Source organism: Malania oleifera, chromosome 13 (assembly GCF_029873635.1).
Source record: "Malania oleifera isolate guangnan ecotype guangnan chromosome 13, ASM2987363v1, whole genome shotgun sequence".
NCBI lineage: Eukaryota > Viridiplantae > Streptophyta > Magnoliopsida > Santalales > Ximeniaceae > Malania > Malania oleifera.
The window spans coordinates 86398237-86423882 of NC_080429.1; the positions used below are offsets into that span (position 1 = coordinate 86398237).

At 35.9% G+C, this 25646-nt stretch overlaps 1 protein-coding gene across 2 annotated transcripts in view; it reads right to left on the bottom strand.

Annotated features, from left to right (window-relative positions):
• LOC131146087 (uncharacterized) overlaps positions 1-25646 on the bottom strand; it is a 108923-nt gene that overhangs the window by 70624 nt on the left and 12653 nt on the right. Inside the window, exons 3-4 of one of the 2 annotated variants that reach the window (XM_058095379.1) lie at positions 20673-20810; positions 3422-3472 (exon numbers count right to left, since the gene is read on the bottom strand). In XM_058095379.1, coding sequence (XP_057951362.1) covers positions 3422-3472; positions 20673-20810 — 189 coding nt within the window. The remainder of the gene's footprint in view (positions 1-3421; positions 3473-20672; positions 20811-25646) is intronic. The other variant, XM_058095380.1, reaches the window with a different exon arrangement.

The following is a 25646-nucleotide window of genomic DNA, read 5'->3' on the forward strand; positions in this document are numbered from 1 at the left end:
ACAATTAGGGCGGGATTTTACATTGTTGCCCACCACCTCATTGCGATGGAACTCATTAAAAAACTTCGTAATATCCATTTGAATGACCTCCCAACTGTCATGGAAAAAAGAACTGAAAAACCCCCTCCTTTAACCCAATTTACCGTCAATTTTTGCTGCCAAAAAAAACACACACCCCCCCCCCTTTTTTTTTCAAAAGAATCACATACTATCATTACTAAGACGAGCCCTCCTAGCACACCATCTGCATTTTTCACCCAACAACCCACATTCTTCCAACCAATCCAAACTATCAATCTTACCAAGGATTTTCATTTTTCTCTCCTTTATGATTCCAAAAACCTCTTACTCCATGTTTTCAAATAATTTTTCATGAACTTCAATTTTCGTAAATGTGAAACTCTCCAACCCTTTAAAAGACCACTCCACCAATTCTTAACAAACTCTTAGGAGAAAGAATTCATCAACCATATGTTTTCAAATGTGAATGGGTTGGAGCCCACTGCATAGGATTGGAATCTAAAAGCACCATGTGATGATCAAAAACAAGCCTAACAAAAACCTCAACTACATTTGAAAAAAGAAAAAAAAAATTAAAAAAAAAACATCATCCTAAAAATTGGTAAAAAAAAAAAAAACTGTCAATACAAGAAGAATCCGGCCTATCAAGCCAAGTGAAATGTCGATTGTTAGTCGGGGGGGTATCCTCAAGTCCCAGTCCCAAATGAAGAAAACAAACACCCTCATGCTGCTAGTCACCCTCGTCCCTCCCAACCTATCACTAGAAGTCCCAATAACATTGACGCCGACCCACCACCCAATGCAAAATATTTATAAAAAGGAAAAAAAAAAAGGAACAGTCTGGTGCACAAAGCTCCCATGTATGCAGGGTTCTAAGAAGGGCCGGACCATGATGGGTCTAAAGTACGCAGCCTTTCCTTACATTTTTGCGACAGGTTGTTTCCACATCTTGAATCTATGACCTCCAAGTCACTCGGCGACAATTTTTACCGTTGTGCCTAAGCTACCCTTCACCCAAAGCAATCTACAAAGACCAAAAGTTCTTTTGACTATATAATGGACGGACTCCCCTGAAAAACATTGGTGCAGATGCAAACGAAGGGCTCTACCTAACTGAGCTATAGCCCTTTTGCTTGTGATACGTATTTTACTAGGTAGATAATTTCTTGTCATGATGACAATTCCATTATCCAATATCATAGAACTTTGATCTGTTTGATTGGTATTGCTTATAAGTTATAAGCAATATTAGATCTATAATCCATCCACAAGATGGATCCCATTTGTTTCTCTTTGTGAGCCAACTCTTCAAAGAAAGAAGCCTGCAAAAAAGATTGTGTGGGCCCATAAACAAAGGTAAACCACCACTCTCCATAACCCCTCACAACTAACAACATCAACCTGGCCTAACATACATTCTCCAAGCAAAGCCACCCTCACATCCCATATTACAACCTGGCCTCTCGACACTTATAAGGGAAAGACACCCAATCTTTAAATCCAACATCCCAAATGCTCTTAACTAAGAAAGCATTCACTCTGCAAACTTAGATTCTTGTAAAAACAAAATATCAGGACTAACCCAGTAACCTTATTGACAAACTCCTTGACCGATCTCCGCTTACCACAATCCCCTGACCCTCGAATGCTACATGAAAGGAGCCTCATTTAATTTACTAATTGGATTTGGAGAACTCCCTTTTCAACACTTCCTTTGGCACATTGTCCATGACCATCTAACAACTGAGGCTCAAGAAATATTAACCATTCTCACATGTGCCTCATCAATTCTAATGACCTGCATCTGTTAGCCAATGCTCTTCATGATTGCCTTAAGGCCCAAGAAGTCTGGCAGCAACCCTGTGTCATTGCACCTCCTTCTACCAGCTAAATATTTTCTTAAAACAAACTGCTTCCCCCACGATCAAATGCTGAACTCCCTTCACTAGATTTTCCTCAACTGGTTTGGGAAATTGGTACAAGAGAGATCAAAACATGTTTCATCCAGATAATGCCCTCTCTCTACGCAATCTTGTTGGAAGGTTAAGACAAGGATGACCAAACTTGCCAAAGACCCTTCCCTTCCCACTAGGCTTTCATTAAATGGACCCTTCCTCCACCCAACTCATACAAATTTAAGACAAATGACTCCTTGTTTGGCAACCCAGGAAGGGCTGGAGCAGAGGCCTCATCACAGATTAGTTGGATCACAATTTTGATGGGTTTTGCAGTCACCTTCAATATGCAACAAATGTTGATGTCAGATTGTGGGTCCTTTAAATGGCCTCTCAATTGCTTATTCATTTTTTCTGTTCCACATCTTAGTTGAATGAGATTCAAAAGCTGTTACATCCCTTGTGCTAGATGGTTACATTGATAATCACACTCTAAACCCCCAGTTTGTTGTTGCAACTTGAAAAGCACACCATACCCACAGCTTCAAAGAAGGAAACCACTGCTTGTGGATGGCCTTGCAAAAAGGATAGTTACAGAACCTCTCTTTTGCTCCTTTATCAAAACAACCTGATTTTATTTTAAATGTTCTCTTAGCTGACTTTGCAGCAACTTTGTTCCCCCACCATATTCCTTAATTGTTTCTGTTCACATACTTCCTTTCAAATAAATTTTAAAAAAAAATAAAAATAAAAAAGAAGACTCCAAATCAGTGTGTTAAAGTAGACCAGGTCAGAGGGGTCATATTCAACTCCATTTTGGATTGTTCCTTTAATCTTCGCATATTTTTGGCGGACAATTTCATACACAACATATATGGAAAACATTTGGATCTTATTAGAGACATAGCAACAGTATAGTCTATAACAGTATTCTTGGTGCTTATGTACAAATTTAATGTGTACACCATGTTAAATGGTGCGCCTTGTAGAATTTTCATACCACTGAATGAACATCAATTAAGAATTTTAGCTAAATTTACCCAGTTCTTCTGCCCAATCATATGAGCCTCTGACCAAGACTGTAATGGACTTTTATTTGGAAAAAAAAAAAAAAAATTATCTTAATAGTCCACAATTATGTAACACAAACATGTGCCCAGCAAATGCCACCAAACTAATATAAATGTCTGTGTATAGGCCATCATCCTCTCTGCAAATTCTCTCGCCTACAAACCATGAGAAAGGCATAAACAAAGATCATTCAAAAGGCATAAACAAGGTCATTCAAGTTTCACCTAAACATCCAAGCAATGTGAACTACAAGCAAAAGCACAAACAAATTTGTAGTTATAAAACAACTCTTTGTGAATTGTGACAAATAGCGCTGAAAATTTTGTATGCCAGGAAAAAAATAAATATATAAATAAATAAATAAATTCTAGTGCAGCAATTTTTGTAAATAGATTAAAAGAAATGAGAATTTCAAGAAAATGGCCAGTTCATACCACATTGTTTAACCAATCCCTTGTCTCTGCTTTAGCTTTCTCCTTTGGATCCTACCAAAATAATTTACACAATTACTTAAGTCAATGAAAAAAAATTTATAGAATGGATAATACAATCAATTATTCACGTTTTTAATAATTATAAAATAGGAGGGAAAGAGAAGCACAAATTGTACAAGAAACAGGAAAATGGAAGTAAAAAGAAGCAAAGAGAAACAATGAATGCATGATACAAAGAAAACATCCATCAACCAAAAAAAGAAAGGGCCTATAAATCAAACAATGGAGTCCAAGACCCATTAAGATCAGCTATGTGAACAACTTTAAACAGAAAAAGAGAGGTACAATAGAACAATTACAAGGCTTGAAAATAAATCCAATTACAGCAACACAGTTTCAAATTTTTCCTCATTTTCAGAGTTGATGGATACATTTCTTGCTAGGAGTATTTGTGATTCTAGGTTTTTTAAGGATTGGGTGTGGCTAGCGTCTGCCAAATCCCCCAAGGTAATTTTGTCAATTTGGACACTGAGTTGACTTGTAAAGTGGATGTACCGTTATGTTTCATTTCTGTGTCCGCTCTTTCGTACATTAAAGGTAATGAATACTGGTGGTTTAGCCTGGTTTATGGACCTAATTGTCCTCAGCTGAGGAGTTTATTATAAGTTCACAGCACTTTATGGAACTGTTTGATTAATATTTATAAAATTAAAATAAATTAAAAACTTAATTAAAAATGATCATTTTTGTCTTTAAATCAAATTATATTATAAATGCAAGATTAAAATAATAAAAGTGCAAATTAATATACATCAAAAAAGCTTTTCTTCCTTAGTAGGCCTATTAGGAGGATTTGCTGCTGGCCGTGGGGATAAACCTAGAATAGAGGGAATCCAAGGGTCTTCCAATATGTTTACTTCTTCTCCTGATCCAACAATTAAGCATACGCCTTTGTTTATAGCCTCCCTCCCTCTTGGAATAATTTTCCAAATGTAAGAGTCGTTACTTCTTTCTTGCATTTAGAGGAACTTTTGTTCCTCACAGCATTTCAACTTTAGAAGTTGAACCCAGCAGGTTTTCTTTTCTAAGGCCATTTTAAAAGATAATTTGGAGAGTAGGACTTAGTTAATGACTCTCCTTCTTCTAAAACCTAGACTTCCAAGCTGTTTTAGAGTGCAAAGATCTTCCCAGGCTCTGAGATACAAGGAGTTATAGCTATTCTTGTTGTTTACCCAGCAAAAATTCCTAGCTAGGCTATCCCATTTTTGGCATAAAAAGATGGGGATTTTTTGGGGTTGCATAGCATAAGTGAGTATGGCGAGAACCACCAATTTGAGAAGTGTGCTTCTCCCTGCATCAGAGAGAACTTTTTCTTTCCATCCAATTAGTTTCTGCATGAGGGAATCTGTTATATAAAGAAGAACAGTTTTCTTTGGCTTGCCTAAAAGGAGAGGGATACCAAAGTATTTGGAGTTTGGTTTTAGATCTTTTAAACCCAGAGTCTCTTTGATTTTTGATGAATCCTTTTTGTTCATGTTGGGACTGAAACTGATTACAGATTTCTCTGTGCTAGCTGATTAGCCCAGCCATTCCTCAAAAGTCTCTAGAATCACAAGAATAGAAAGAGCATTTTTGTTAGTAGCCTTGCTAAAGATGATTAGATCATCTGCAAACAAGAGATGGTTGAAGTTTCTTGTAATTTTTTTGCCCTGGAAATTAACTTGCTCCTCTTCATGCAGCAATAACCCGGACACAACTTCAGCACCTGAAATGAAAGTAGAAAGGGGGTATCCCTATCTCAATCCTCTCTCTAGTTTGAAAAATCCTAACGGGCCTTCATTAATTAGAACTAAAAAGGAAGTGGTGCTTATGCACTGGTGTGTCAAATTTATGAACTTTTGATCAAAACCAAAGCAATTTAGAGCTGTCAATATTAGAACCCATCCTATTTTGTAAAAAGCTTTACGTAAATCAATTTCACAGCCATAAGACAACCTATTGCGTTCTTTTTCCCAATGGAATCAAGGATCTCCTAAGCAAGAAAAGAGTTGTCAGAGATTGTTCTGCCTTTGATGAATGTAGCTTGGGAGGGGTTGACCAAATTATCCATTCAAATTTGAATAGCCTTGGATAATTGTTGAAATCACTCAAGGTGTAAAGTGAAAAAGGCAGTGGTCAGAGCAAATTGCAGGTAAGTGTTTAATAGAAGCCCTCGAGTAGTCTAGTCTCCAGGCTATGTTGGCAATCCCCAGATCCACTCTTTCTATGTATTTGCAGCACCACTTCTTTTGTTTGAACGCATGAATGGAATACCACAGAACTCTAGATTAATGAAGTCTTGTTCAGCTATCGGATTGAGGAGCCCTTTTTTTTTAGGAGTTTGCTTTGCGCCTTCCTCCTTGTTTGTCAACAAGACTGTAAAGACTATTAAAGTCTCCATTGCAAAGAGTTAGACCTTTGAATTCCTCCACTATGCAATATAGTTTATTCCAAAACATGCTTTGGTCCTTGTAAATTTGTAATATGGAGGGCCATAAACACAGTTCAAAATCCAAGCCCTATTTCCATGGTGGATGATGGTGGAAATTATATTTGAATCTTCTAGAAAAATATAAACTTGCATGTTTCCTCCCCAACCTATGCACAGCCCCCTTTTTGAATTTTTACAACTAACAATGGCACCAAACTAGAAGTTCAAACTTGTCAAAAGTCTGTTGATTCTATCTTTCCCTCCTTTTGTTTCAGAGTGGAAAATTATATCGAGATTATATCTGCTTACCAAGGCCTTAAGTTGTCAATATGTTGAGGCAAGGCCAAGCCCTCGACAATTCCATGCCAAGACTATCATAGCCCTTGGTGGGGCAGAGTAAGACCCGCCTCCACAGCCATTTCCAGTGATAAATCATATTTCATGAATCTTGTCGCTTCCAGTACAAGGGTTTTTTAAAACTTTATGAGAAGTCTTCAATACAACATGGCCTCTTGTTTTCCCCAACTTCTTCCCAAGTCACTATTTCTCAAATTCTTCTTCCTCCACCTTCATGATGAACTCCCAAAAACATATTTTTCTTTTTTCTGAATGAGTTTAGATGTCCATACACTTTTTCCTTTTTAAGGATAGGTTTTCAAATAATTTTGTTAGATTACCACTTAATCTAAAAGCTTAAGTTGTTAGGTTGTGGGCCAACAATGTATATCAAGCTTTAACACTCCCCCGCACCTGCAGCGCAACAGCACGTAGAGAGATAAAGACACAATAATACCACCCATTATAGGGAATATAATAATTTTTTAAATACCACACAATAAACGCAAGCAACAAGACTAGAACCCAGGACCTCCTGGTAACCAGCTCTGACACCATGTTAGATTACCACTTTACCTAAAAGCTAGCTGTTTGGTTGGGGGCCAACAATGTATATCAAGCTTTAACAAATTTAAAGAGGTTCAGGTTGTACCTTGCCTAGTGAAGAGGAAGGTTACGAGGCTTGTAGGTGGTTTGGCTGGCAGTAATGGGCTGCAAAGCCATAGGGTTAATTGAAAAAGGTTGCAGCTGGGGCAGGTCTGTCTTTGCAAATGGAGTGGGTGTTTCCTCCTCTAGGTCCTTAGGCCCATACTGTCTAGGGATCACTATGATTTCATTCTTGTCGTCCATTAGTGGAATTCTGTATTGGGAATCAACATAAAACTGCTCATACAAAACTTCAGCCAAGTCATCATTCATTTTGTCTTCTTCTCAAACCAGAATTCCAGGTGGCAAAGGATAACCTGGTGATATTGTGGTTTGTTACATAGATTGGATTCATTTTTCACTCATTTCTTCTATTTTGTTTGCATGCGCCACCTTGGTTGTTGCTTGATCTTGCCCAAGGAATTCATCCTTTTGAATAGTGTCAGCATTATCCAAGGCGTCGTCAATCCATTTCATGCTTAATCATGAAGATGCTCGTAAGTCTCACTTGTACTAGTTTTTGCTTTGTGTTCGTTCTTGCATCAAGAGTACAAATTAATCTTCGACATTCGTAACAAAAATCAGATAACCTTTCATATCTCAATTTAATCCAAATGTCTTTATTAATCTTCCTAACCTTTGAAGGGTAGAAGACAGCAGCCTAAGAACAGAGCACCCTACAGAGAGAGCAGAATATTTTCATAATTATACTTAGTTTTTAATGTTTTCCCACTATAGAATCGTACAACTCTAATTCATGCTTGTCTTTCTTCTATCCCCCTGTACTACTAGTCTATTTTTAAAATTCAAGTGAGAGTGGCTAGGATATTTATAAATTGATGAAGGATTTCTTGAGGTCAAGAGTAGGTGAGCAAGACAGAGATCATCGCATAGGGTGGGCAGCTGTGCGTAAGTGCAAAAGGAGGGGAGGTTTGGGCTAGGTAATTTGGTGTCAAAAACATTTCCTTGATGAGAAGTGGTCTCTAAAAAGTAAATATGGCTAATAAACTAAAGATTGGGATGCTAAATTTGGGATCTAGAAGCTCTTCATAGTGTCCCTGGCAGTTCTTTTCAATTGGGTAGAGGAAATTGTATTAGGTTTTGGGAAAATGTTTGGGTGTGGGTGGTCAGCATTATCTTCTTCTTTTGCATGGTTTCTACGACCCAGACTTGCCTAATCGATCTGGACCATATGTAGAATCAGAATCAAGTAGGATCCCAGAAGGATCATAGGATCCAATAGGATCATAGGACCGCGATCCCACTTGGGCTCCTACAAATCAACTTGTGCAACAGAATATGGATTTTTTCTGTTGGGATTTTAAAGAAAAAGGCCCAATTTATATTTTATTGGCCTAAACACTTTACTCTTGCAATAGATACAAAGTATAGTCTAGCTGGGCCAAATGGATCAATTAGGGCAAAATAATGAGCATCTCCTGGGATTTGCTCGTTCGAAGTCAAGAGAGCAGCTCAGCATCTCTAAAAGTTCTCTTCCTTCGAAAATGAAAGCTCTCTAAGAGCTTAAGGTTCTTGATAAGCAAACCCCAAGTAATCAACCAGCAGGCTGCCACTAAACAGGGACTTGTACTTAAAGCTGCAGGCCAGTAGGCCCAGTAGCAGTTATGTGTTATCTTTGTAGTTTTTTCGTTTCATCCTCTTCTTTTCTCTTATCATCAACAAGCCAGAGACCTATTCCTTTTTTCCCCAAAGCAGAGAGCAAACAGCTTTCTTTTTCTTCTTATTTTCATTTTGAGTAACCAAGGCTTCTAATTCCTTCAACAAAAAGCTTTTCTTTTTCTTCTTCATCTTCTACGACTCTAGTTTTTTCATTTCATCCTCTTCTTTTCTCTTATCATCGAGAAGCCAGAGACCTATTCTTTTTTTCCCCAAAGCATAGGGCAAACAGCTTTCCTTTTCTTCTTATTTTCATTTCGACTAACCAAGGGTTCTAATTCCTTCAACAAAAAGCTCTTCTTTTTCTTCTTCACCTTCCTTGTCTTTTCCATTCTTCTTCTTTTTCATCTCAGGGTCTGATGACAAAGCCACAGAAGCTAAGAAGTTTACAGAAGTTTGAATTAAGATTAGCAATATTTCCTTCCTTTTCCTTCATACTTTTGACTTTCTTTTAAATTAAAATTATTGAATAAACAAGCTAGCAACAATCTGCCCTTTGTAGAACACTTTGCAATTCAGATCATTCAAATATTTTAGGATCAAATTATTGAAGGAAAATTTTGCTAGGTGCTAGCAAGCAAACTAGCTAGATTCCTGAAATTTGTTTTAATTTCTTAAAATTACTGCCAAGAGTTTAGGCTTATTCTATTGAGAGTCGTCAAAAAATACCAAATACATAAATTTTTAATCTGCTTTACATTCTAAGTAAAATCTTATGATCCACGATCCGATCCTGCGGACTCCACCGACAATCCTATGTAGGATCCCAATTCTAACAACCTTGTTCCTCTGCTCATTTGTAACACTTTTCTTCTCATCATAATGATCTGATTTCCTCATTTCTTATTCATGAGAGGGATTTCTCTTCTTGAGATTTTCATTTTGGAATAGTTCTTTTATAGAAATTTAGAAGGTTTTTGAATAATGGAAAGGTGGAGGAGCAGTCTTCTTTACTCAGTTTACCAGAGGGTTGCCATCTCCCCTGTAGGAGTGATGATAGAGTTTGGCCTTTGGATTCATCAGGGGATTATTTGTTTGTCTTTCTTCACTTATCATACTAAGATTGATGTCGTTTTTTCTCTCTGCCAGGGTATTTGGGCGGCTAAAATTTCCATCTATGATAAAGGCATTTGTTTCGCTGGTGGCCCTTCAGTTAACACCAACAATCTGCCACAGAGTAGGAAGCCTTCTAACATCTCCGGATATGACCCTGTGGGAAGAGGAGGCGTCACATTTGTTTATTAAGTGTTCTTCTACTTTGAAATTATTGAATACCCTCTTTGGGGTTCTTGGTGAAATGTGGGTTTGTCCAAAGTCACTGTAAGAATTTTTTTTACTATTTCTTTCACTGGTTCTAAGGCGGCAGGGATGTTAAAAGGTTGTGGAGGGTGTGCTCTTTGTGCTGTGTTATGGGTAATTTGGCTGGAAAGAAACGCTAGAATTTTTTTCTCCTAACAGATTTTGTTTTCTTGATAGAAAAAGAAATTCATTAGATGAAGAGAGAATGTACGATCAGAGGAGAAGACAAATCCATAACAAAATCTGAAAAATTCCCAGAAAAACAAAACAAAACAATAAACGAAAAAAGGAAAACAGTACAGCAAACTCAAATAAGCACACACTTAGAAGGGACTTCCCATCGTGCGGAACATCTGCCAAACACATCCCCTTAAAATTTCCATTGCCCACAAACCACAAAGAAGCCATGGAAAGCACTCTCTCCCACACCAACCAATATGGAATCTTCTTCCCTGAAAAAATACATAGATTATGTTCCTTCCACAAGCCCCATAGCACTGCAAATAAAGCACAATTCCATAAAGCAATACCTTCCTTCCTCCTTCTAAACCCCACAAAAGATATTGCCAAGAACTCCTCCATTGTTCTAGGACAAACCCAGCTTTCTCCAAAATAATTTAATTACTTGTCCCAAACCTTCCATGCAAAATCACAATGCAAGAAAAGATGAGAAACAGATTCTGAACAATCAAAAAAAAGCATACATATATCAGGGGATAGATCCTTTAAACGTTTCCTCATCTGCTGCAAGTCATTTAGTATTTATTCTATTAAGCACAATCAACCAAAGAAAATTTTTGATTTTATAGGGGATTTTGACCTTCCAAATTACTTTGTAGAGTGGAAAGGAATGATTGGTATCAACCAACAAATCAAAAAAAGACTTACACAAGAAAACACCTGAGGAATCCAACAATCAAGATCGATTATCATCCTCAGACGACATCATACAATTGTTTGACATAACCAACAAACAATATAATTCAATAGTTTCCCAGCCATATGTCTTTCCAAAAACGAATGTTGCAATCCTTACCAATCACAAATTTGGTGTGGGGAATAAAGAGAGGGTAAATATGGGAATAGCTTTCCACAGGCTTTCCGAATAACATCTAGAGCCTAAATTAGTATCCCACCCATTCCCATCAAGCCCAAATTTACTTTTCATAACTTTATGCCACAAGGAGAAAACCTCTAACAGGAACCACCAAAGCCATTTAGCCAAAAGAACCGTGTTCTTGGACACCAAAATTTCCAAGACCCAAACCACCATCTCTCTTAGTCCTACACACCACTTCCCAATTCACTTAGTGATCCCTAAAATGCCCTACACCTGACCACAAAAAATCTCTCATAATTCTCTCAATCTTACTAGTGACTCCCATTGGGATTTTAAAAATATCCAGAAAATACAAGGAAATACTAGAAAGACAAGCCTGAATTAGAGTCATCCTTCCTCCCAAAGAAAAAAGGGTTCCCTTCCACCTGTCTAACCACTTGGACACTCTCTCCATCAGCAAATCCAAAAACTAGCTACTCTAGGATTTCCCTCCAAAGGCTAAATAGGACATCAGCCACCCCAACTCTGCACACCCAACTTCCAAGGCTAATTCCCTAACATTCTATGGCCTCGTTAATAGCCGCAATTCCACTCTTTCCCATATTAATCTTCAACCCCAATACCATTTCAAAAATTCAAAGAAGCCCCACTATATTTAGAATAGAAGACTTATGGTCCTCCAGGAAAAAAATAGTATCATTCACAAACTGAAGGTGAGAAACCATAATCTCCTCCTTGGGATGAGATTCATTCTTGGCTCCTCCTTGGAATTATAGCAAAATTTGTTTTAATGGTTTCTATTTTCAAGATGTCAACCAAGACCGCCCCCCCCCCACAGGGCCGGGGAGGGGGGGGGGGAGGGGTAGTTTAATATTCCTTATTCTCTTCTAAAGTAGAAAGAGGCAAAATAAGATGCAAAAGAGGCTGCTAGTGAAGCTAAAAAAAACGGAGCAAGGGCATAGATGATGTAGAATGCATAAAAATAAGAACGATAGTGTCTTGACTAAAGAAGAAAACATAAAAGAAAATGACAAAGTTACTTTTTTCTTTTTGATAACAAAAGAAAGTATATTAGATAGAAAGAAGAGAAGGTACAACATGCAGGACAAAGTCCACCATATAAAAAGCAAAGATGAAAAAAAGGAAAACAAAAAAAAACAAAAACAAAAACAAAATAGCACAAGATCCCAAAATAAAACTAAATAAAATTAACCAAGGAAAACCCCCTTTTCAAACCCTTCCCATAGTAATTTAACGAACTCTTCAAATTTGCTCACTCCTTTTTTGGCTTTCGCCAACATCCAAACGCACTTCATTTTCTCCAATATCATTCAGCTTTAAATCCATTTTATCTTAAAGATTTGAGACTCTAACTCCTCCTTCGGAATCTCCTCCACTAGTGTAGGCAAAATTCCATGCCAATGCAGAAGCTTATTCCTTAATCCATCTTTATCAAAAATAGAACGTCCTTCCAGACCTTTTAATTAGGGTGGATGGACATAAGATAAATCCCATATTTCATTGCAAGAGTCAAAAACGTACACATATCGTTCTCAAATCATCCAACAACAACCCCTCACCACAATCAAAATTGCTATTACCATCACTTTTTGAATCTGAGAAGTCCCTCCACCCCCGTTTCTTTACCTCTTTACCTTTTCTAGTCTCATTAGAACCTCCGACATTCTTCTTAGTGTGAGGTACTTCCACAATACTGAAATCTCCTTTAGAATCTCTCCTTGGTAACATTTTCATTAACTCACTAGAATTTTCTCTGTTATCTTCGAATATCTTCTTCATTTCAGTGCCCAAACAACCCACCTTTCAATGAGCATAAACCTTAATACCTTCAAATTTATTAGTATAAAGACGATAATAATCATACTTATCCCTCACCATAACTTGTTTTTACACTTTTTCACACCACTTTCTAATACATTTTCAGCATTAGACACAATTTTATCACCACAATCTTGAATTGAATCTACTCTTCTAGCATCCTAAGCTCCCTTAACTCTTGGTCACTTCAATTCATATTTCTAATAACTGGAGGTTAAATAATATTCCTAATAACTAGAGGTTGAATAAAAATTCCATTAACAAAGGGTATGTCTTCCTCCTTGCTAATAATCATCTTCAGAGATATAGGAGCAATATTTTGGGTTTTTCCATTATCTGAAACCAATATGGCAATACTTAGGTCCCTAATTTCTAAACCATGGGTATCCTTATCACCAGACCTTTTTGTGGGAAGCCCATATAAGGAGAGACTCCCTTTGGATCCAAACTAAAGCCCAAATAAACCTTTCCTAAACATTGGGTCGGTTCAAATAATTGGCACAATTTAGTCAAAAATGAAATACCTCTTTTTCAATTACCTAGGGCAAGTCCAAAATGAGAAGCATGCAGCCCGACCCAATTCTATTCACTACATCCTCCTAGAACACAACCCAAGCTGCCTCTCTGATCGTCTTTGCCCCATCACAAACCCTAGCTTCCTTATCACTCCTCTCAATCAAATCCAACAGATTCACAATGGCCCTAGGTTTCATTCAGCAGCATCTTGTCTCCACACCAATGACACAACTTTTGTTACCTAACCTTCAGACCCTACTTTACAAGATGGACTTGAATACCCTAGCTTCCTTCTTCATCATATCAATCGAATCCAACTTATTTGCGATGGCCCTAGGTTCATTCAGCTGCAACTCGTCTCCACACTAATGACACAACTCTTGTTTCTTGACCTTCAGACACCACTTTACAAGATGAATTTGACTACTGCAGCCATCACCTCCACCAAATGCAACTCTAGATGATCTCTTCTTCCTTGAATGTTTTTATTTGTCAATTTCTAGTTTCTACCAGTTTGTCTCGGGAGGTATCTCATTCTCCCTCTTGTAAATTCTTTCCCTATTAATGAAATCTTCTTTTGCTATCAAAAAGAAATTGCCTTCCAACACCACCTAACTCCATGATCTATGTTTGTTAAGAGTTATCTTAACCTACATTCCATATATCCTCATGAAAATCATTAGCTATCTCGCAAAAAAAAGTTTTGAAACTTCACCACCCATCAACTTTTTCACCCCTTGGAATAAAAACTGAAAACTTCTTCCCTGTCCACCCCAACCCTAACTCCAAACATTTGCACACCGTCATCCATCAAATCAACATCGAGAGCTTCATGATACCTAATTGAATAGATTCAAACCCCCTTTACAGGCAGCTAAAAGTAGTTATGTCACTAGCGAACCAAAACAAAACCTTTCTGGAAAACCTAACCCACCTATTACTAGAGACATTGCTCTCAACCACAAGCAAGGACGCGATCTCCCCAAACTTATCAAATAGCAAATCGAAAGATTTAGTTTTGATCTCAATCAATTGTTTCAACATCGGCTATTGCAAGAAATTCCATAGCATCAAAAGCACAAAGAGAAGAGAGTAACAATTAACGAGAGGGAGAGGGAGGGAGAAAGAGAGAGTGAGGTACTGTTTGTTGAGACTCCTACTTGCATATAAGCTAAGATATAAGTCCAAAGTAATTAAAAAATGGCAAGAAATTCCATGTACTAATTTTGTGGTTACCAAAAAATCCTAACACCCTAGCGAACCACATAATTGTACGAATGTTCCAAAACAAGGTACATTTTTCGTTCCAAAACGCTAAATATATCAATCCAATTTGTAATTCAATATCTTTCGCACAACAACTTTTTGTTAGTTAAAAGTGGGGAATCATCACATATTAAGTCTATTTCTCTCATTATTAATCTATTCACATAAGAAAATTTCTTCCGCATTTAGAAATGCCTCAATGTCCTCTCCAAAATATACATGTGATGTTACACCCTTTTTACCAATATGTCTGTTTAAGTATACCCCTAACATTCCGCATTTTAGAACATGTGTCATACCATGACCCATTCCCCTTCCACGTTCTAGGTAAACATTGTGCCCAATGCTTTGTTGTGTTTGCTCTTCTAGATATATGCCTTGCTTCAAGAGGTCTAGATGTCAAAGTGTATAGCTTTAGATGGCAAAGTTACTTTTCAACAAGCTATTTAATGAAAACCAAGTATAAGGCTTCAACATAGAATTGACAAATGAGGAAAAAGCTAAAATTTGAGAATTATTCGCAAATTATAGTTGATGAAGTTAGGTTTCCACTAAAAAAATGAAAAATGGAAAAGCAATAGAACCAGAAAACATCTTAATTGAAGTTTGGAAATGCCTATGTGGAATTACATGGCCAACTAATTTATTTAATCCAATTATAAAAATAAAAACTAAGACAATGCTAGAGAAATCAAGGAAAAGCACTACAATACCTTGTACAAAACTAAAGGAGATATTCAAATTGTAATAACTCTCGTAAAATTAAACTTATGAATCATATAATGAAACTACGGGAATGAATAATTAAGCAAATACTAAGGTTAGAAACGAGAGTCTTAGAAAAGCAGTTTGGTTTTATGCCTAGAAGACAAACTAGAGAAGCTATACATCTCTTAAGAAGATCAACCAAAAGTTTAGGGGAAAGAGGAGGGACTTGCATATAGTTTTGTTGGCTTTGAGAAAGTGTATGGTTGGGTATCTAGGAAAGTTCAATGTTGTGTTTAGGAAGAAAAGGACTACATAGTAGGAATACTAATGTCATCAAGGATATGTAAGTAATGACTAGCTTTAGGACTACAAGCTGAGAATCTAAGGAATTTCTAGTGTACATCAAGGATCTTCTTCGAGCACTTATCTTTTTGCAATAGTGATGGATAAAAAATACTAATATCCAAATGAGGTACCATGGGGCATGTTGTTTGTAGATGATATTATCCTCATCAATGTTTTAAAAAACCCAAATGAGGCTTGAGGCATGCCTAACTTGACTTGAGGCTCAATCTAAGATACCAAATCCCCAAAAGGCTAACGCATTAGACTTAAGAATTACACATTTGTGCAAAATGGCACACCTTTTGCACCTTTCTGGTTGAAGCTTATGCATTTTGGGTGTGTGAATCTCAAGTTCCATTGGGCTAAAAAAATTTAACTACATGTTTAGAATGTCATAATATGAGTTGATTTCCAAAACTATCAAACCTCAACCTTTCCAAAATAATTAAGAAGTTGTACTTGACCTTGAAAATAATTTGAACTTTGTAATGAAACTAGGGATCGAGAAGAACCTAGTTAGAATTGTGAAAAGTAACTTTAGAATCTATAGGTTTTAGAATAAGTAAAAGTAAGACAAAATATTTGTAATTCCAGCCATGGTAGGAGGAATATCGGAGAATAAACTAAACTTGACGGTCAAGAAATTAATACCAGTAACTAGATTTCAATACCTTAGATCTATTACATAAGTTGAAGGAGAATCAAAAAAGATGTTATACATAGAGTTAAAGCAAGATGGGTAAAATGAAGAAGTGCTTCGAACATGTGTAATCGTAGAATAGCCTTAAAATTAAAAGCAAAGTATTATAAGATGGCTACAAGACCAGCAATGCTATATGGATCAAAATGTTGGGCAACTAAGAATCGACAAGTCCAAAAAGTAAAATTTGCTACAACGAGGATTGATGAGTTGTATAAATGTTAAAGATAAATCAGAGAATGAACACATTCACAGTAAGCGAAGTGTAGTACCCACAAAAAAATAAGATAAGGGAGGGGTGGCTCAGATGGTTCAAGCATATGCAATGTAGGCCATATAGTACACTAGTGAGGAGGAGTGAGATAGTTACTACTGGTGGAACTGTGGAAGTAAAAGGGCCAAAGGTAGACTTAAAATAACTTGGAATGAAATAAAAAGGATTTAATAGCCCTTAAATGATAAGAAGAACCAGCCCATAATCGTATAAATTGAAAAAAGGACTGATGCATTCGCCCACAATCACCCCATCTAATGGGACTTAATGCATGGTTTTTTGTTTGTTGTTGTTGTGGTTGTTGGTAATGGGGAGGGAATCCATTTTTAAGGGGGATCATGGGATTAGGGAGGTTCCTTTGGCTCTTACGTATCCTTGTCTTCTTTGCTTATCGACTTCTCATGAAACCCTTATTTCTGCCTTCTTCCTCTTGCAACAAGGTGCTATTCTTCGATTTTCATCTTGAGACAACCTTAATGAGAAAGAGAAACTAGCTTACCCTTTTGATTAATGTGCTTAATTATTTCAATTCGGATTAGGGAGGACAAAAGAATTTGGAGTTTAGATTCAAGTGGGGATTATCCTTCAAATTCCTTTTTGTTTTTTTTTTTTCCCTCATTTGATTCATGATCCCAATGCTATTCATTTTATCCTTCACTCTCATTTGGAAAGCTGAAGTTCCTTCAAAGATAAAGGCCTTTACATGGACTGTGATCTTGAGAAAATTATATAATTAATGCTAATGGCTTGCTTCCAAAACAAAGACCTAATAAGACCACAAATCGCCTCATGTCTGTGCCCTTTGCTTTAAAAGCAGGCAGAGTTGTTCTCATTTCTTTTTACACAGTTATTTCTCTTAGGCTCGTTGGAGTAATTTGTCTCGTATTTAGGCAAGAAAGGGCCAAGAACTGAGTTTGTCCCTCTTCTTTGGAGGCTTTTTGCACTATTATGTTTAGGGGGTATATCGTTAAAAGATACAATAAGGAATAAACATTCGTGGTAAATTAGGCATAGCACATGAAGAAGATAAGGGATGGCAGCTAAGATGATTTAGGCACCAGCAACGTAAGACAAACAATGCACCAATGTGGGGGAGTGAGCTAATTACTATTAGAAGCAATAGATGGGGTACATGTAGACCTAAAATAACTTTGAATAGAGTATAGAGTAATGATTTTAAAATGCTTAAATGGTCAGAGGAAATTGCCCAAGATCATGTAAATTGGTGGACGAGAAGTTTCAAGTACCTCACCCCAACTAGTGGGACTTAAGGTTTGGTTTTTTGTTGTTGTTGTTGCTCCTGCTATTGTTTTTGCTGTTGTCTTCATTGTTGCATGTCCCTCAACTCTTTCAACATTATTGGGTGGCCAGACAGCTTTGGTCCACCATTTTGTCTATTTTTGGTGAAATGTCAATAGTACCACAAAATGTGGATGAATTATTGTTCGTGTGGTTTTGAGGTTTTGGGTAGTGCAAAAATGGGATGGCTTTATGGACTGTGCCATTGTGGTGATGCATGCTATTCTTTGGACATTGTGGCCAACAGACTGCAAAGATTTCCAAATTCAAAACTACTTTCCACTTGCTATTCGGTAGATTTGTTTTCCTCATTTTCCTTTTGGCACATTCCTTGGGTACATTTTCAAGGATTTTGTTGCCTCGCCACCAAAGGGATTGGAGAGTAGGACTTTTTTCATTGCTTTACATTGAATGCTGAAGGATGTATTGTACTCCACAGCTTCTATTTTTGTCTCTTCATTTATTAATGAAATTTAATCTTATAAAAAAAAAATTAAATGAGAAATCCAATTACGTGTATTCTTTTCCTATGAAGGCGTAAAAGGCTTTTTTTTTTTTTTTTTTTTTGCCGAGGCATACACTCAGCGTGAGAAAGGACCAAGATGCACTGCATTTAAAACACTATAAAATTTTGAAAAACAACAAAATACATAGCAAAAAGTATTTTACACTTTTTAATTTGACAAAAAATGACCTCCTTTATTTACTCAAATATCAATGCTCGCTATTTTGGTATTCGAGTTCAACAAGAACTGTCCCTGAAATGGAGTCCTAAATTGAAAAAGATCAACAAACTAAGCAGATTCCCAATTTTGGAAATCGAAAATCAAGAATCGAATCAAATAGTAAGATTCAGTACAAATTTCCACCAAATGACATGCATATATTGATATAAGAACAAAAAGCAAAAAATACATTTAAATTTTGGGAATTAAAAAAAAAAATCATAGTTTATGCATCTTCATTCCCTAAACAAATGAAAAGAAAGGGAATGAGTTAAATAATATTAATAAAAAATTAAGTTTATGCTGTTAAGGGAAGGAATCAAGAAAAAATAATAAAAAACTTAACTCTTGGTGTTTATCAACAATATAAAAAAAAAAATCCATGCATATTCTTTCTTGAATTAAAAATAAAAAAATAGATAATAATTAACACTGTCAAGATATGAAAGGTCCAGAATCATGTGAATATTTCAGATCGATTCTTTAGATTTAGAAGGTGAATTAATAGATTCAGCAATGATTCAATTGATTTAAATTTGCTAGTAAGACTCGAATCGATGTAGGTTGAAATTGATATGAATTGTATGAATCCAATCCCAAATCATAGGAATCTAACAACTATGCACAGCCTTCGCTCACTCTAATTATTAAACCAAATATAATAAATTTTTTTACTCTAGCTCCACATGAAACAAAATAAAAAATTTCAATGCAAAGTGCTTTGTGTTCATGTTAATTCACCAATACAAAGTATCAAATGTATATCGAATAAAAAAAAAGTGATAAAAATTATAACAATTGCTCATTAAAATGCAACGAAGTCTACCAACACTCAATTTGGGAATCATTTGATCCTTATTTCATAAATAAGGCATAAAGTAATTAAATATGGATTATATATGGTTTTGTCATTTTAATCATATGACATGAGACTTCATGTGCAACTCATATGGCCCACACTAGTCTCTATAAAATTACGAGTAAAATGTTTTTTCAAAAGAAAAAAAAAAATATGTTGGACAGTAATACCATGTTTCCAAAATATCCAACACATTCCTATTTACAACAACCTGTTACATTTTTCAAAATACAGTACGTAGAAATGTTTCACTAATAGCCTACAATATCCATACATGTCTATCACATAACAGCTCAATCTAAAATTCAACTGACTTTTTCATGTTGAAAGAACTCTCCTACATGACTTCTTGATCTATGCTATAACCCTTTTTCCTTAAAAAAAAATTTTATTTTTAGGAAAAATAATATTTATTAGTTAAATATATATAAATTATAGCAAAGTAATATCAATTTGTTTAGAAAAATAAATAAACTACACTAGATGCTTATAATTTATAATCCAAGTTCAGATAAAATAAAACAAATCAACCATTAGATTAAATTCAAAATTTTCTTCTTAATTAGGTGAACACAAGTTAGAAGTAATTCCATATTTTTAATTTAAAAAAAAAATATATATATATATATATATATATATATAATCACCACATACAATTCACCAGAAGTATATACTAGAGCATCATATTTTAGTTCTTGCCGAGGAAATATAATGTATAGGTACATTATATAACATTCCTATAAATAACCTTGAGCACTGTTTAACTTATATACTTAATAATTAATAAAGACAACAATTTGTTAAGAAAGATAAATTACTAAAAACAGTTCTTACCCTGAACAGTTAGAAATTAAATAAATTAAATATATTTAAACATTATTCATTTGCAATCACAAGCAGTTCATGTGAAAAATTTACTAGTGAATTACAAAGTTAAAAGGGAACAATTTTGTCACAAGCAACCAGAAAGACCAAGGGAACCAGACAGTATCAAATCAACCATCACAAAGCCTTAAACAGTAAGGTCCAATTAAGCATCAATGGCTATGGAATAGAATTAATCAACGAACAATGAGAACTCACAAATCTTCTAGATGCTTAAATCAACAAGGTATTGATGGTACAGGTGTGCACTATTCTCAACATTTTCACACTGAAGCACAACTATCAGATAGTCAATGACTAGGTGAGGAACAAGTAGAATTGTAGAAAACAAGGCAGTGTAGCCCTTACAGTTTTAGGTTGTTGACCAAGCCCTTCTTTGGAGAATGCTTTTGTCTTAGTTTCCTTTTCACAGATCTTAAATCTTTCCATTTCACGCTCAATCTGCTTACGAGCATCCATCAGAGCCTGCTCATAAGAGGCACTAACCTATGTCAACATATATCAAAAAGGAAAAAAAAAATTTGTCAACTTCATAATCAAGATTCAAGAAGCATGCATTATTCAAAATCAAATAATCCACAATGTACTCTACTAGTAGGCACAAGTTTCAAAAAAGAAGTAACAAAATAAATGTAGACTGTAACATCAAATGATATAAAATAAATATATAAATATACACACAGAGAAATCACAGATAAATGGGAAAATATTTCCAGACACTGCATTGTATGAAAATGGAGACAAATAAAGTTAAATCAAGAACAAGACTTGTTTCTTTCCTATTGCTTTGGGCCTTGGTTGGGGGAGGGGGGGTGAGGTTGTGATTGTGCAGAAATCAAATACTTTTTCACCATTCAACTCTATCTAAATATATTTCCCCCGCTAAATCTTTGCAGTCATGTTTTCTCTCATGGCATCCCCTACTCTCACCCTAATGGTCCTCATGGAACATTGTTGAACCATTTGAATCAGCTTCCCCGCATCTTGTCCTCAACTTAGATAACCTCCAACTTGAACTGGATGCATTCATTTCTCAATTCACATTCTAATATACACAATTTTCCAAACACACTAGGGAAGGAGAAAGTGAGAAAAGCATACCATTTCTATCCAAAATAAAATTACCAAGTTCTCCTAAACTTAAGTGCAGTGTTTGATTTTTCATCGAATTAAGTCATGAAGATAACTCCACAAACCATACTCAAACCCATCCATTTTAAATTAAGCAATCAATTCTTACCTTCAATGCTCTGTTTCTTCTTATGGCATATCATAACATGTCAATCCATATATGCCATTCTTCTCTTCATCCTCCATCCCTAATTTTTAAAGCATTAGCCTCATTGCATTATTCACTATTGCCATTTGAAGCACCCTCCACTTATATGACAGCTCATTTCCATCAAATTCTTGAATCACTAACTTTACTAATCACATAATACAGCTTTCCGTTCAATCAAACAAAACATATTTTTTTTATTCTAAATTCCAATTTTTTATCAATTATTATTTCAAACAAAATTAATTCCTTCTCCATTTTGAGTTTGTAAAACTAGTCTACAATATACATTGCTTTGTAAAAATAGAATCAAACTCAATCCATTGCAATTTTGGCATTTTGAAACCTAGTCTTGAGGCAAACCTATTAGGTGATTTAAAAGGTGTTTTGTAGGCTTCGTGCATTTTGAGGCTAAAACGCCCCAAGGCTTAATATTAAAGGCAAAGTCCCCAAAGGCATATGCTTTTACGATTTGGGCGTACACTTCAGCAAAAAAAAACTCACATTTTCACGCCCTAATAGACAAGCGTACACATCTCGGACCCCATCATTTGTGCAAGTTACAGAGCAGATGCGGATTCCTCGATGTCAACAAATACTCTCCTTCCCTTAGTTGGTCTTCTCCAACGAGACTCCTCCAAGGGCAACCGGGTTGTTGCTTCTCTTTAGCCAATCAGGCACCATGATTCCCAATCCTTCGCTCTCTCTCTCTCTCTCTCTCTCTCCCTCCCTCAGCCTACTTCATTTGTCAACCAACATCAAATCTTCTCTAGATTTGTTCCCTTGCCTTCTTAGGCAAACTATTTCCCATGTCGAAGACCTGATTCTAGCCTTCAAAACTCAACAACTTCTTATCTTCTTTAGAACATCACATAGAAGCTTCTCTCTTTGTAGATGACTTCTCTCGCCTCGGTGAACCAAATGAGAACCAAACAATTAAAAGATCTCTTTCCATCTAGACTTATCTATGTGTGAGAGAGAGTAGAGAGATGCTATATACAAGAGAGGCAAGAGAGTTGAGAAAGACAGAAGAGTTGTGGGATACAGCATCTATTGTGGGGTGCATTTTTTATATATATTTTTAGGGACACATGACCCTTTTTAACCAAGAAAGACACATGCATGTGGGATCTTAAGTTCCGAATTTATCCCCACTTTCAGCTATTTAAGGTTAAAAATTTTACAAGAAATTTTACTTTAATTATTCAAGAAAATTTATAGAAAACTTAGTATTTATAATTTATTTATGTAATTTCTTAATAAAAATTTGAACTCTCAAAACGTTTACAGATCAACACCTTGAAGCTTATGTTTCACCTTGCTAGGGGTAAAATGCCTCTCCTTACGCCTTCGCCTTTTAAAACAATCTCATCACCTTTGAGAATTAAACAATCAAAACCAATAATGCCTAGAATCCGAGTATAATTTCCAAGAGGATAGAAATTAAAGTACACATAAATGAACTCAAAATTTTAAAAAATATCTTCATTGTAATAGATGCACTAATATACATATCATAGGTTGGGATTTCAAGCCAATCACTCGTTGCAATATCATATACAAGGGTATTACCAAGATTTTGGCAAATAGACTTCAATACCATCTTCCCTCTTTCATCATCTTGAATCAGACTGTTTTCATTAAAGGGAGGAATAACATAATCTTGTTGCTCAAAAATTACTTCATTTATATAATCTCAACCAAAATCCTCCAAAGTTTGCTCTGAAGGTTGATATAAGGAAGGCTTTTCATTCAGTAAATTGGGATTTTATTACTCAGATTTTGATTTGTACTGAAACTCCTCCCCAATTTATTCAATGGATAAAGGAATGCATCTCCACTCCTTTACTCTATTTTGATTGATGGATCTCCTCAGGGATATTTTAAAGGAGAACAAGGAGTTAGACAGGTTGATCCTATATCCCCTTATATCTTTGCGATGGTTATGGAAGTTTTAACAGGACTCCTAAACCATGCAGCAAAGAAGGGTCTTTTTACTTATCATCATAACTACAGTAAAGTAGCTCTTACTAATCTGAGCTTTGCAGATATCTTCTTATTTTGCCAAATGGTGATCTAAATTCTGCTTTTAGTATTAAATATGTTCTCTCAAACTTCTATAGAATATCTGGTTTTGAAGAATAATTCCTCAAAAATCTGAGCTGTTTTGCTCAGGAACTCCTGAACATCTAGCTGATTCTATTGCTGCCACTTTGGGGATAAAAGTTGGTACTTTGCCTGTCAGATACCTGGGTGTTCCCTTAGTAATGCAAGGGCAGCATCAAGGTTCTGCCATGAGAGAGATTAGAAGAAATAAAAGAGAGGAAATGAGGGGAAGGGAGGAGAGAGAAGATACCAAGGGGGAACTTACATTCAATCAACATTTCAAATTTATCAATTGCTTCCTACATCATGGCTTTCACACACTATTTATATGAAAGCCTAAAGACAAAAGAAAATAACACACGTACCCCTAAAACTACATGAATTACAAACAAACCCCAACTTTACACAAATATTACAAACAAGCCCCCAAAATACACAAAATATTATACGACTTAAACTAAATACACAATAAACTACTAATTAAACCTAACAATTATCAATCCAATTCTTCTTAAGTAGTCTCCAACATGGATCTTCCCAAGGTCTTGCTTCTTGTCCTACATCAACTCTCCCCCAATAAGAAAAATTTCAGCCTTGAATTTTGAAATGTTGGAGAATTAAACGGGACAAGCAAACTTGGACTCTTCGAAAGCCATTGCTTGAATGAGACAATAAACCACGTTCCATCGGCAGCACCATAGAGTTGAGTTGAGAATTAGAATCAATGAGCATAGGGATGACAAACTCAATGACAGGAATGTTTGAAAGACAATGGATATCTTCAAACTAATGCATGTCCTTGCTTGTAGTGTTTTCAAATTGAGTAAATATGACTGATTCTTTGTCTTGGTTAGTTGGTAGAGCAGGCATCAAAATAATTTTCTTCCCATTCATGGTTCTAAATAACAGCCATTACGTAGCGTAACGGCTGTTATGTAACAGAAATTTAGGCTGCCGAAACTATTACGCACGATATTGCAAGGGAGGAAAATTCACGGTAACGGCCATTACGCTGCTGTAACAGTCCAAAACGGCCATTACACCCCATTACGAACCATTACAGTCTGTTACAGACAGTTACATCAGCCGATAGTGTGTTTCAGCTTTATCTTTCCAATTCACCTATCTTTCTCACGATTCCCTTCATTCTCCCTCTGCCAACCACTAGTCCTTGGCAGATCTACCATTCCAAAGATTAAAATAAGTAAATTTTACCTTTGATTTGTTGTTTGAAGCTGAAAAAGAAGAAGGAATCCTTCATTTGTACTAGACCAGCACTCTTTCCCCCCCCCCCCCACTTTCCATTTCTCCAGTTTCTTGGAAATCTTCAGCCATCTTTGTTCACTTGGGGAAAAAATTGAGTTAGGAAGCTTAGATCTCCTCCCCTTGAGCAGTCGAAGCCCTTGGTTGAGCCTCCTAGCCTGTTCTGCAGTTGCAGGCAGCCCTGCAGCAGCTCACGAGTTGCAGCAGGCTGCCAGCCCCAGCTCCTTTTGCCAAGTCTTCCCTCTGGACCAAAGGCACTGGTCAACTAGTCTTCGAGTCCTGGACTCTTCGAGACTCCTCCTCCAGCTGCACTCCTCTTCTCTGCCAGCTGGCCCAGATCACTCTTCAGGTATGCTTCCTTCCTTTTTGTCTCTTTTTTTTTTTTTTCTCTTTTGTTCTGTTGTTTACTTAATAGTTTGAGTATTTATTTATATATCACATTAGATGTAGTTAATAGTTATTTTGAGTTGTTATTTATATATTATATTAGGTTTAGGAATAGGATTAGGGGCTTAGGCAGTTCAATTAGGCTAAATAAATACCCAAATTCCTATTGCTAAGATTTGAAAAAATAAATTTAATGGTCTTAAAATAAATATATTATATATAAATAATTAACATTTTTTATTATTTTATGACTCTAATTTTATTAATAAATGAAATATCTAATATTT